At 45.6% G+C, this 12220-nt stretch overlaps 1 protein-coding gene across 2 annotated transcripts; it reads left to right on the top strand.

Annotated features, from left to right (window-relative positions):
• Positions 1–188: 188 nt before the first annotated feature.
• LOC133078539 (zinc finger protein 211-like) lies at positions 189–10538 on the top strand. 2 transcript variants are annotated; one of them, XR_009697895.1, is made up of 4 exons: positions 189–459; positions 2940–3066; positions 4381–6207; positions 10495–10538. XR_009697895.1 is itself a non-coding variant. In XM_061173632.1 (3 exons), the coding sequence occupies exons 1-3, from the start codon at positions 241–243 to the stop codon at positions 5544–5546; spliced, it is 1512 nt and encodes a 503-aa protein (XP_061029615.1). In that variant the 5' UTR covers positions 189–240; the 3' UTR covers positions 5547–6827. The 2 variants fall into 2 exon arrangements, 1 of the variants encoding a protein (XP_061029615.1); XM_061173632.1 differs by lacking the exon at positions 10495–10538 and having other exon boundaries at positions 4381–6827.
• Positions 10539–12220: the final 1682 nt, after the last annotated feature.

Genomic DNA, 12220 nt, shown 5'->3' with positions numbered 1-12220 from the left:
CCCTTCCTCAGAGCCTCACTCCCAGCAACCCTGGCGGAGAGGCGGCACCTTTCCTGGAGGAGGGGAGCACTGCCCCTTGCCAGGTCCTGGAGGCCTGTGAACTACATTACCCTGAAGGCACTGCGCCCGTTCCTCGGCGCCCCTGGACCAATGAAGTCTCAGTAAAGAGGCACTTCCGAGCTGGAGGACTGCGTCTGGGCGGCTTTTCCGGCGTCTGCCGTGGTCATTTTGTAAACTCGGATGTGTTCGAAGGTGGGGAAGTTCGCAACGCAGGGCCGGCCCGAGGTCAGGGAGCCCGGAAGGTGCTGTGCCCGCTGCTCTGAGCTTGGTCTGAGGATCGGCGTGGTTGCCCTCTGGCCTGACTCTCTCTCGGGGCCGGGAGGGGCGCCCGTGCTCGGGCCCCATCTTCGCCCACAAACTCCTCTAGCGACGGCGACAGCCCAGATGTGTCGGATTCAGGTAAATGCTGCGTCATCTGGGCCCTCACCCAACTCTTCTCATTCAGCAGTGTTTTATTTTATCTGTGTTCTCTTACCAGTGTTCTATAGTTATTTTTATTCCCCAAAACCTTGGTTTTCCGAATTTTCAAATATGACCTGCGTGGAAAAAGAAAATTGCAGAGAACTTCAATGTGCAGTTCAGTAAGCTCTAAAACTAATATCTGTTCACCACTCAGGTCAAAATATGCGATATAAATAGGACCCCCAGAAGCCGCCTGTGGGGTTCTTCCAAAGCAATTATCCGCATCCCCCCAAAATTAATGTACTGGCTGATGTTTCAAGTAAGCATTTTCTTTCTTTTCTTGATAGTTTTGCCAACCATGTGGGAAATATTTGATGATTCTAGTTTTGCTTGCTTGTTTTAAAATTTTTTATGAATTGAATCATGTAAGAATTCTGTGTTTTTCTTCATTTGCACAGCATGGTGTTATTTTACCCATGTTTTTCGTGAGTATCCGTTCATTTTCCTTTCTGTGAAGTATTCTATAGATATTACTATATGATTAAAATTTTTTATAGATCCTCTTCTAAAAGGCTTTTCTTTGTTTATGGTTTTTTGTTTGGTCTACTTTCGTATTTATAAACTTCGTATTGCAGTCATATCTGCTATGTGTTCTGGGGTATATAAAGAATGCACTTGTCTAGCGTGTATATTAAAGTTACTATTATATTTAAATGAACACTCCCACGTTTTGATCTTGTTTAGCTCCAAGTTAACTAATTTTAACTTAGTTCTTTGAATGAGATGATTATACTTAGTCTTAATCTATCCCATAATTGTATTTTCATACACACTCATCGTGCATTAGGTAAACTTAACAGTTTTACAGTATACAGGCACTTAGAGGGTTTTTGCTTTTTCAGTGATTTTATTCTTCTAATAGTACTTATTTTACTGTTACATCATCGTTCTCTGGTGGTATTGGAAGAGAAAATGATTAAGACATCTTGTTAAAATCCTTTTTTTAAAGGGGATAAAATGAATCATTGTAAGGATAAAAAGTTATAATGCTGGGAATCCCTATCAAGATGTTTAGAACCCAAGAAGATATTTCCATGTTTATATAATGAGGGTGCAATAGAGGTCAGGTCCTATAGATTGTTTCCTTTGTCTTAAGTTTAAAGAGTTATCAGTGATGTCCAGTTATCTCAAACTATGATTCTAGCCACAAACTCTTTATCACAAATTAATTTTCTGGTGCCACTTCCTTCTTGTTGCTCCCTCTCTCTCCCTCTTTTTTTTTTTTTTTTGGCTGTACCATGCGGCTTGCAGGGATCTTAGTTCCCTGACCAGTGATCATACCCTTGCCCATGGCAGTGAAAGCACCAGGTGAACTGGGTTTCAGCCATGTTGAGTCTCAGATGTTCCAGTGACTCCCAAATATAGGAGAAAAGTGGACAGCTGAACATGCAGCGCTAGAGTGCTGGGGAAGGCTTCAGGATGCCATTAGGCAACAAGGGAAGAGAGGGGGGCTGTCACAAAGACAGACAAGAGGAGTGGTCATCAACAGGAAGGTAGGGGGTAGGGAAAGTCCAGCAGGTGGCCCAGGTTTTTATGGGAGAGTGGCCATGAAATTGATGCAGAGGGAAGGCAGAAATGGAGGTGAAGTAATAGCAAAGTCAGGCTGGTGCTTATTTCTTTTCTTGTGCACTCACCAGGCTTTTGTGGTGGAACTTGGGGAGTTTGTCACAACGTCAGATGAATTTACCTAAGGTGTATCAAGTGGGTGTGGATTTTGAATGGGTGTTATATGGGCAAAGATTGTAACTGGTGAAGAGACATAATGTGCTATATGGAAATGAACCTGACCAGGTGTATTTAGATCTGCGTGTTGTGACTGAGGTAGAAGTCAGGAACAAGGCCTAGTGGGAAAGCCTTCAAAAGAGGGCTTGGGAACCGCCAGTGGAGAATTGGGGTACGGTGGGATCCTGTTGCATTGGCAGGCACTTTCTGATGCCATGTGCAGAAGGGTATGTGAGGAGGCAGGAGACATGCCAATTTTGTGGGCCGGGTGATGGTGATGGGGATCAGATGTATGAGGAGGTCCAGTGAGTAATATGCATGTGGGGAAGGTGTATGAAGTAATTGCCCCAGGCCCTAGTACTAGGAGTATAAGAGAGAAGGATGGGGCTAAGTTTGCTTGTATCTGGGAGACATGATAGTGGGTACACTCAGGCTGTTGTCTTGGAGGAAAGGGAAAGGGCCCTGCATACCAGGCTCACAGATTAGATGGTATCTATCTGTCCACCTGCCTGTTGTTGCTCAGGGTTGTACATACTGATCAAGGAAGCATGAAGAGTTATTGGGCCCCACTGCCCTCTAAGTCATGGAGCTGGGGTGGATGATAAACCCAGAGTGAGTACGGGCTGGGGTTAGAAGTACTTATGGGGTCCTGGGGAGAGAGGCTGCTTATGTACAAATCTGTCCCATCATCACAGGGCCCTGTGACCTTTGAGGACGTGGCTGTGTACTTTTCCCAGGAGGAATGGAAGCTTCTTGATGAGGCCCAGAGACTCCTGTACCGCGATGTGTTGCTGGAGACCTTTGCACTTGTTGCATCATTGGGTAAGACCCTCACACCTATCCCAGCATCCTGGGCTGCTCCCTGCCTTTCTTTCTTTTTCCAAGGGGAAGTCTGCTCTTTTCACAGCTAGACAGTGGGCACATCTCTATTAATGCTTCCTTGTCATCTATGCTGTAAGTGCCAAGGCTGGGTGAGTGTGTAGACTGCCTCCTTTCACAAGGAGCCCTAATACCAGCTGCTCTGAGGTTTGTTCAGTGAAGATTTTCTGCTTCAAAAACTTGGAATTACTTCAGTGGGTTCCATAATTCTCAGCCACTCCTAGCTAAGTTGACTCTGTAGGCCCATGCCACCTCTGTGCTCCAGCTTCTGTCCTCTTTTAGGTGACATTTCCTGGGCCCTGAGTATACTGGGCATTGTTGTGAACCAACATGGTCACTATTTGTGGGGTCCACTAGGCTGTTTCTATGATACCCTCCTCAACGAGTATTTTTGTGACATTATTTTTCTTTCCTGAGGTTTTTTTGGGGGGATTGGTTGTTCCCCTGGCCAGTACTGACCACTCACCTGTGCTATCTTTCCCTTAGAAGTTGCATCTTCTAGGTTCCATGTTGTTCTCCAACTGGAGCTGGGAGGAGAACCCTGGGTATGTGACAGAGTGGACATGACTCCAACCACAGCTAGGGGGCTCAAAGTGGGCCTGGCCCTGGTGATTGGCATCAGGGGGAGGAAGTGATATTATGGCTGGGTTCAGATCATATCAGGCACGTGTCCTGTGCTGAGCACTGTTTTGGTGCCAAGGACAGTGACTGTTTTTCTCATTTCTATCTTTCCTACCCATTCATGATACTTTGCTCCTTCTTTCATTTCTACTCTGACTTTCAACCCAAGATTACCCCTCACTGGACCTCTCCATCCTCACTCTGCTGTGCTCTCCAGTATTGGCCTACGCTTAATGTGTCATGAGGTCTGCACCTATTTTTAAAATACTCCTTTTACACCAGCTACTCAGTGACAGTCGGATTTTCCTGGTCCAGGATACAGCTTTCCACACAGCACACAAGTGTCACCAACAACCAAGGCCTGTCAACTGTTTCCGGAGTAGTGAGTTGTGGACCCCTGGCTCCTCCGTGAGCTCCCGCCACCCTTGTGTCTTTTGCCCGGTTAGTCCTCCTTGTTCTGTGACATGGAGAGGCACAGTGCTGCACAGAAGCCCTTTCTTAACATGCTGCCAGCTCCCTTGTCCGGAAAATAGTCCCATGGATTTATTTCTTGGTACGTCAGACACATATTTGTGATGGGGCCGCCTCCTTCTTCCAAAATCTACATGAAGTTCATCCATATGTCTGTGCTTTCAGGTTGTTGGCATGGAGCAGAGCACAAGGAGATAACTTCTGAGCAGAATGTTTCTGTAGAAGTGCCACGAATAAATACTTCAAAGACAGACCTGTCCATCTGGAAGTCCTATCCCTGGGAGAGGTGCTGTCTGGCCTTAGACAGTAGTTTGTGTGTAGCTGAAGACCTGGGAACAATTCCTGGCCAGAAACTGTGTGTGTCAGGTGTGAAATTTCACCAGCACAGTGGAGGGAAACTCTTTAGAAGAGACATGGGTAAGGCCTTTATGAGGAGCCACATAGTCCATGCATCCAAGAACTCTTTCACATGCCAGGAGGCTGGGAAGGATTTCCCTGGTAGCTCTAGCCTTCTCCAGCACCAGGTCATTCCACAAAAGGACGCCAAGTGTGCAGAGGCCTTTCACAATGGACATAGCCTCTATAAATACTATGTATGTGAGAAAGCCTTCAGCTGCAAACACAAACTGGCTCATCACCCAAGTGTCCACACTGGAAAGAGGCCTTACGAATGCAGTGAATGTGGGAAAACCTTCAGCTTTAAAGGGATACTTCTTAAGCACCAGAGAATCCACACTGGAGAAAGGCCTTATGAGTGCTGTGAGTGTGGGAAAGCCTTCAGCTGGAAAAGCTCGCTCGTTCAGCACCAGAGAGTCCACACCAGAGAATGGCCTTATAAGTGCAGCGAATGTGGGAAAGCCTACAAACACAAAAATTCACTTGTTAAGCACCAGAGAGTCCACACTGGAGAATGGCCTTATAAGTGCAGTGAATGTGGGAAAGCCTTCAGACACAAAAAGTCACTTGTTCACCAGAGAGTCCACACTGGAGAATGGCCTTATAAGTGCAGTGAATGTGGGAAAGCCTTCAGACACAAAAAGTCACTTGTTCAGCACCAGAGACTCCATGTTGGAGAACTGCTTTATAAGTGCTGTGAATGTGGGAAAGCCTTTATTTCTAAAGTAAACCTTTTTCGGCACCAGAGAGTCCACACTGGAGAAAGGCCTTATGAATGCAGTGAATGTGGGAAAACCTTCATTTATAAAGACAGTCTCGTTCGGCACCGGAGAGTCCACACTGGAGAAAGGCCTTATGAGTGCAGTGAATGTGGAAAAGCCTTTAGCCGCAAAGACTCACTTGTTAAGCACCAGAGAGTCCACAATGGAAAATAGCCTTATAAGTGTAGTGAATGTGGGAAAACTTTTTTTTTTTTTTAATATTTATTGATTGGTTGATTGATTTAGCTGTGCTGGGTCTTAGTTGCAGCACTTGGGATCTTTGATCTTTGTTGCGGCATGCAGGATCTTTAGTTGCGGCGTCTTTAGTTGAAGCCCCTGGGAAAACTTTTAAATAGCAACCCACTCACACTTGTTTGGCACCAGTGAATTCACATTGGAGAAAGGCCTTATGAGCGCAGTGAAAGGGGAAGTTATTTAACCAAAGCTCCAACCTTATTGTACACCAGAGAATTCACACTGGAGCAAAGACTTATAAGGGCAGTGAGTGTGGGAAGTGATTTAGCCAAACTACTCTCGTTTTGCACAAGAGAGTTTACACTGGGGAAAGGCCTTATAAGTGCATTGAATATGGGAAACACTTGAGTCAATACTCCACTGTCATTAAGCACCAGAGTTCACACTGGAGAAAAACCATGAGTGCACTGTATGTGGAGGATTCTTCAGCCAAAACTCCCAACTTACTCAACACCGAAAAGCTCATGCTACAGAAAGGCATCGCCAGTACAGCAAATGTGGAAAATTATTCTGTCAGAGTCTGCTCTGACTGAGCACCAGAAACTTAACAGGCCAGATGGATCCTGTGAGCACAGTGAACGTAAGAAAGCTTTCAGCAGAAGGTCTAACCTCATTCGTCACCAGAAAGTTCCTACTGGAGAAAGGCCTTCAAATGAGATGAGGAGAGCTTTGAATGAGCTGTCTCCTTAGTTAGTACATCATACTGAATAGGCTCTGTGAGGGAGTCATCAACTGGAAGTTGAATGCCATACATCTGAGCAGCCCTAGTGTGCAGATTGCCTATGAGTACCAGGTTCATAGGAAGCTTTTAAGGAGCTATGCTCTACTTCTGACCTGTGCAGGGCCCTTGCCATACTTAATGTCACTGTGAGTTTCTTATCTCTACGAAGTGGCAGATCCCAATACTGGGAATCAGTCACCTCAGTGTGATCAGGGTAGGTCAGCTTTTGTGCTCTCCTATCCCTTGTAGAAAAGCATGGATACCCTGAGCACTTGGGTTTTGTCATTCTCTTAGCTCCTGTTAACTGCCTATGACAGGACCAAAGCAGCTTTGATCATGGGGATCCCGTCCAGTTTCTCCTGGTGGCTCACAGTGGTTTGCCTTCTTTGGTGGCATTGTCTAATACCATGCTAATGGTGGATTTTATTTAAGTCCAAGTCACCCTGTTTGGGAATTATCTGCCTCAGTTTTTCTGCTCTATGCCATAATAAAGACTATTATTTAAGCCACCTTTCATCTTGGGGTTTGTTCACTGTTAGACTGATGTTGAGAACCAAATTGGACTGTCAGGATGAAGAGGAACAGGTTTTGTGGGTGTTCCAAAGTTTGTATACCTCACTGTGGATAGTATCATGGCGGAGAATAGTTTCCACTAATTTGAATTGTTGTTGAAGGCCTCCTGGGGTAGACTGCAGGGCTCTGTGGGACTAATGTTGTGACCTGGATGTCAGAAGTTTTGGTGGGCACCGAGATCACCCTGTGATGAGGACAGTTGTGAGAACCACCAGTGATTTTTGGAGGAGTATGAATGGTTCTCTTTTTCACATGGGATGTCACATCATGCCTCCAGTACTGTTCAAGAGAAGAAGTTCTCTAGGTCCAGCTGGAAAAGAGCCGTGTGCCATTATGTCCACGTGTGCTATGATGTCCGCAATGTGGTAGGCTGGTGTTCCTGAGTGTTAGATTACAGATATCAGGAGGGAACCATATTTGGTACAGAAACACTCTGGGAATTAATAGGGTGTGAGAGACTAGCGACAAGAAGGGATGAGCCTTTTCTAAAGCTGCATCCACGAATGTTCCCATGACTATGGCTGTTTAGGATAAGGTTTTTGCAGAAATTCTCAGGAGCTACAGAGCTATTTCTCTCCCCCTGAGCCCCCAGTCTGTGTCAGACTGAATAACGTAAAGGTTTTAGGATTCCCGTAGCATCTGCAAATTGTTTATCTGAAGCCCATTGCTGCACAGTGAAAACAATGGGGAATGAGAGTGGAAATCATGTAGTTCAGGCATGTGAATTTTAGAACCCAGGCAGAGTTCCTGGATAACTTAAGTGGAAACACGTTTTATTGCTCGCCAGTCTTCATTGCTGCTGTGACAGAATCCCCTCATGAGAGTAGGAGAGGTGATGGAATTGAGCTGTGGTTGCCACAGTTCTACTGAAAAGAGATTCAGAAAAGAGGTTCAGATTTTTATGTGAAACCAATTCCTATTAAAATTTAGTTGAGCTGTATAGTTTGTATGCATTGAAATGAACATACCTAAAATGTACAGCTTGGTAAATTTTAATACTTCTAAAGCCATGGAATCATCATCATAATAACAAACATCCATCATTCCCATATCAACTTCTGACATCTCTCCCAGGACTCTCAGGTAGCTAGTATTGATTTACTTTTTTTTTTTTTCCCCCAGCTATGCTGCACAGCTTGCGTGATCTTAGTTCCCCAACCAGGGATTATACCTTGGCTGTGACAGTGAAAGCACAGATTTCCAATCCCTGGACTGCCAGGGAAGTCCTTTGATTTACTTTTTTCCCATTCAATTAAGTAGTGTTTTCTAGACTTTTAATATCACTGTGATCTTAATGTTTACTTTTGTATTTGTTTTCTTCTTTCACGATGCATAATTATATTGAGAATCATCTAATTTGTCTACATGAAGAGACCATTTTTTTAATATCTGAAAAATCTACTGTTTAGATATACCACAATTTGACTGTTTATCCATCTCTCTGTTAAAAGATGAGGTTTTGTGGTTTGTTTCCAGTTTGGCTATCACAGATAAGCTTACTATGAACGTGTACATAAAATTCTTTATATGAACATAAGGATTCGTATTCTAAAGTGAATGACTGTACCCATTTGCATTCCCATCGACAGTATAGGAGCATTCCAGTTCCCCTATATTCCTCACCAGAACTAGGTTGGTATGGTCAGTATTTTTAATATTATCTGTTTTAAAGGTGTGGAGATGTATCTCACTGTTGTCTGATTGCATTTCCCTAGTGATTCATGATGTTGAACATTTTTGTGTTCATTTGCCAGGTGTATGTCTTCTTTTTAGTAAGTAAGAAGACAATAAATGTGTTGGAACTTGACTTTTCTTCAGTGACTTTGCTGGGTGGAATAAATGTTTCTGCTATTCACAACATTACTCACCATGTGTAGTCCTCATTATTAGCATAGTCTCCATTACTTTAAGTCTAGACAGTTAGTAAAAAGAAAAAAAACCCAGCCAACCCTTGATTGTTGCGTTTGCCAGTTTCCCTGGTATAAATGCTCCAACTCTGGGCAGTTTCAAGCTGTTAATATGAGGTTGTTGCCAAACCACAGTCAGAGCAAGCCAAGTGGAACCTCTGAGCTTCCCACAGTGAGACCATGGGTATGGGTAACGCTTCCTTTCCTGGTTTCCTGGCATGTGTGTCATTGGGGCCAGGGCTGGGCTCTGTGCACTGTATTCCTTCTCTCCCAGCAGTCCCATCCCTGCTGCTCTGAGGTCTTGTAAGACATGGCTCAGGAGTCAGAAATCTTGATGTTTGTGTGAAAGATCCCACCAGCCTTCCCTGTCCGTGGTTGGGTGACTCTGTCCAGAGGCATGGAACCTTGGTGTCCCAGGCCTTCCGCTGTCTTTTGCTGACAGACTTTGGGGCCTGCTTATGCCAGGATGTTCACATGCTGACCTGGTCACTACTTGAGGGGACCACTGGCTTGTTTCTTTTAAGACCTTCCTTTAATGTCCTTATAATTTTAGAATGTGTGATCTCATGGGACGGGGCCCACTCCCTTTCTCTGTCTTTCCTCTTTGACTGGCCTCCTCAGGCCCAGGTGGTTGCTCACCTTGAGCAATAGGAGGGCCCTGGGTGCCTGACAGGGTGGATGTTTTTTCTGCAGCGTCAAGGGAGGCTGAAAGGAATGTGGCCCTCGTGCATGGGGGTGAGGAAATGGTGAGGTATCAGAGCTCGGTTCCCATCACACCAGGCCTGTGTCCTATATCCACCAGTGTGTGGTACCAGCGACAGAGTCCAAGAGTTTCTAACTTTACTTTCCTGTTGATGGTTTTTGTTTTGTTTTGTTTTATAAGTTTATTTTATTTTATTTATTTATTTTTGGCTGTGTTGGGTCTTCGCTGCTGTGTGTGGGCTTTCTCTAGTTGCGGCGAGTGGGGGCTACTCTTCGTTGCAGTGCACAGGCTTCGCATTGTGGTGGCTTCTCATTGCAGAGCATGGGCTCTAGGCGCGCAGGCTTCAGTAGTTGTGGCATGTGGGCTCAGTAGTTGTGGCTCACGGGCTCTAGAGCACAGGCTCAGTAGTTGTGGCGCATGGGCTTAGTTGCTCCGCGGCATGTGGGATCTTCCCGGACCAGGGATCGAACCCGTGTCCCCTGCATTGACAGGCAGGTTCTCAACCACTGCACCACCAGGGAAGCCCGCTGTTGATGTTTTGACTCTTCACTTCTGCCTCTGGTTCTCACCCATTCCCTTCCACTGCTCCCTTTGCAGTGCTGTCGACATTGACCTGCACTTAAAGTGTTGGGATATGTGCATGTGTCCTTAAATACTCCTTGTAGCCCAGCTGCTGTGATGCATTCAGACATTCTGGGTCTGGACACAGCCTTCTACTCATTGCTCACCAGTCACCAGTAGCCAGGCTTTGTTGAAAGGTAAGTTGAAGACCCTTCCTCGTGTTCTTACCCATCGTCTGTGCTCTGCCATCAGATGAGCTTCTCAGGCTCAGCTCTGCACAGCAGGCCTTCCTCACACAGGCTCTGGCCCCACGCATCTCAGCAATCTTAAGGACTTACTGCTGGGTGTGTCTGAGACACATTTCTGCTGGGGCCACGTTTATTGGCATCTCTCTCCTTCCAGGTTGTCGACACGGAGCCCAGGATGAGGAGGCGCTTTCAAAGCAAGGTGATGCAGTTACAGAGTCACAGGTCAAGACTCCAAAGCCAGGTCCATCCATCCAGAAGTCTCATTCTTTTTTTTTTTTTTAATTAATTAATTTATCTTTTTATTTTTGGCTGCATCGGGTATTCGTTGCTGCGCATGGGCTGTCTCTAGTTGCAGCACTCAGGAGCTACTCTTCATTGTGGTGGCTTCTCTTGTTGTGGAGCACGGGCTCTAGGTGCATGGGCTTCATTAGTTGTGGCATCCGGGCTCAGTAGTTGTGGCTCGCGGGCTCTAGAGTGCCTGCTCAGCAGTCGTGGCGCATGGGCTTAGTGGCTCCACGGCATGTGGGATCTTCCTGGACCAGGGCTTGAACCCATGTCCCCTGCATTGGCAGGCGGATTCTTAACCACTGTGCCCCCAGGGAAGTCCCAGAAGTCTCATTCTTAATGTGATTTGTGGCCCACTCTTGAAAGACATTTTGCGCCTGGCTGAGTATGATGGGACACACCCCGAGCAAGAGGTGTACACGTGTGTGGTGAGTCTTTCCCAGCACCAAAAGGAGCCGAGTAGGAAGAAACTCCCCAGATGGGATGAAGGGAGGACTTCATTGGTGAAGAACTGCAGCCTTCATGTGGCAGAAAGGACCTTGACGTGCTGAACGGGAGGGAAGGACTTTCCGGCCAGTTCAGGCCTTCTCCAGAACCAGGCCCCTCACATGAGGGAAGCCACACAGCGACATGGGGGGCAGGGAGACCTTTGAAAGTGGACAGACAGAATGATTACAAGTGCAGTGAATGTGGGAAAACCTTTAGCCATGAACACATACTTGTTGAGCACCAGAAAAACCATTGCAGCGAAAGTGGGAAGACTTTCATCAGACCATTCCACGTGGTTCAGCACCAGAAAATCCACACTGAAACGAGGCTATATGAGCACCTTGGATGTGGAGGGTTCTTTACACAAAGATCTGGCCTCATTGAACACCAGAGAGCTCACACTAGGCCAATGCCTTATGAGTGCAGCCAGTGTGGGAAGTGCGTTAAAAGACCACTTCACGCTCGTTCATCAGAGAGTTCACATGGGAGAAAAGCCATATAAACGCAGTGAATGTCGGAAAAGTCTGATTTAGCACTGGGAAGTACTGCTCTGCAGGTGTTTAAAATTTTTTTAAATTGTGATAAAATGCCTGTAACATAGCATTTACAGTCTTAACCATATTTAACTGTAAGTTCATCAGTAATAATACATTCACCTTTTGTGCAGACAAATATTCAGAAGTCTTTTCATCTTATAAAACTGAAACTAAACCCATTAGACAGCAACTCCTTATCCCCCTTCTCTTATCCCCTGACAACAGCTATTCTACTTCCTGTCTATGAATTTGTCCACTCTGGGTACCTTATATAAGAGTCATAAAGTTTTTATCCTCTTGTGGCTGGCTTATTTCACTGAAGACAATGTCCTCAAGGTTCATCTGCGTCCTAGCATGTGTCAGAATTTCCGTCCTTTTTGAGTGAGTAGTACTCCATTTTATGTATATGCTACTTTTTCTGTATCCCTTCATCAGTGGGCTCTTAGGTTCCTTTCACTATTTGGCTATTGCGTATAGTGCTGTTGTAAGCACAATTGCACAAATGTTTCTTTGAGGCCCTGGTTTCTGTCCTTTTTAGGTATGTTTCCAGATGTAGAATTGTTGGATCAT

The sequence above is a fragment of the Eubalaena glacialis genome, chromosome 18 (genome assembly GCF_028564815.1).
Source record: "Eubalaena glacialis isolate mEubGla1 chromosome 18, mEubGla1.1.hap2.+ XY, whole genome shotgun sequence".
NCBI lineage: Eukaryota > Metazoa > Chordata > Mammalia > Artiodactyla > Balaenidae > Eubalaena > Eubalaena glacialis.
The sequence above is the reverse complement of the archived record's forward strand: the minus strand, read 5'-3'. Positions and strand labels throughout refer to the sequence as shown.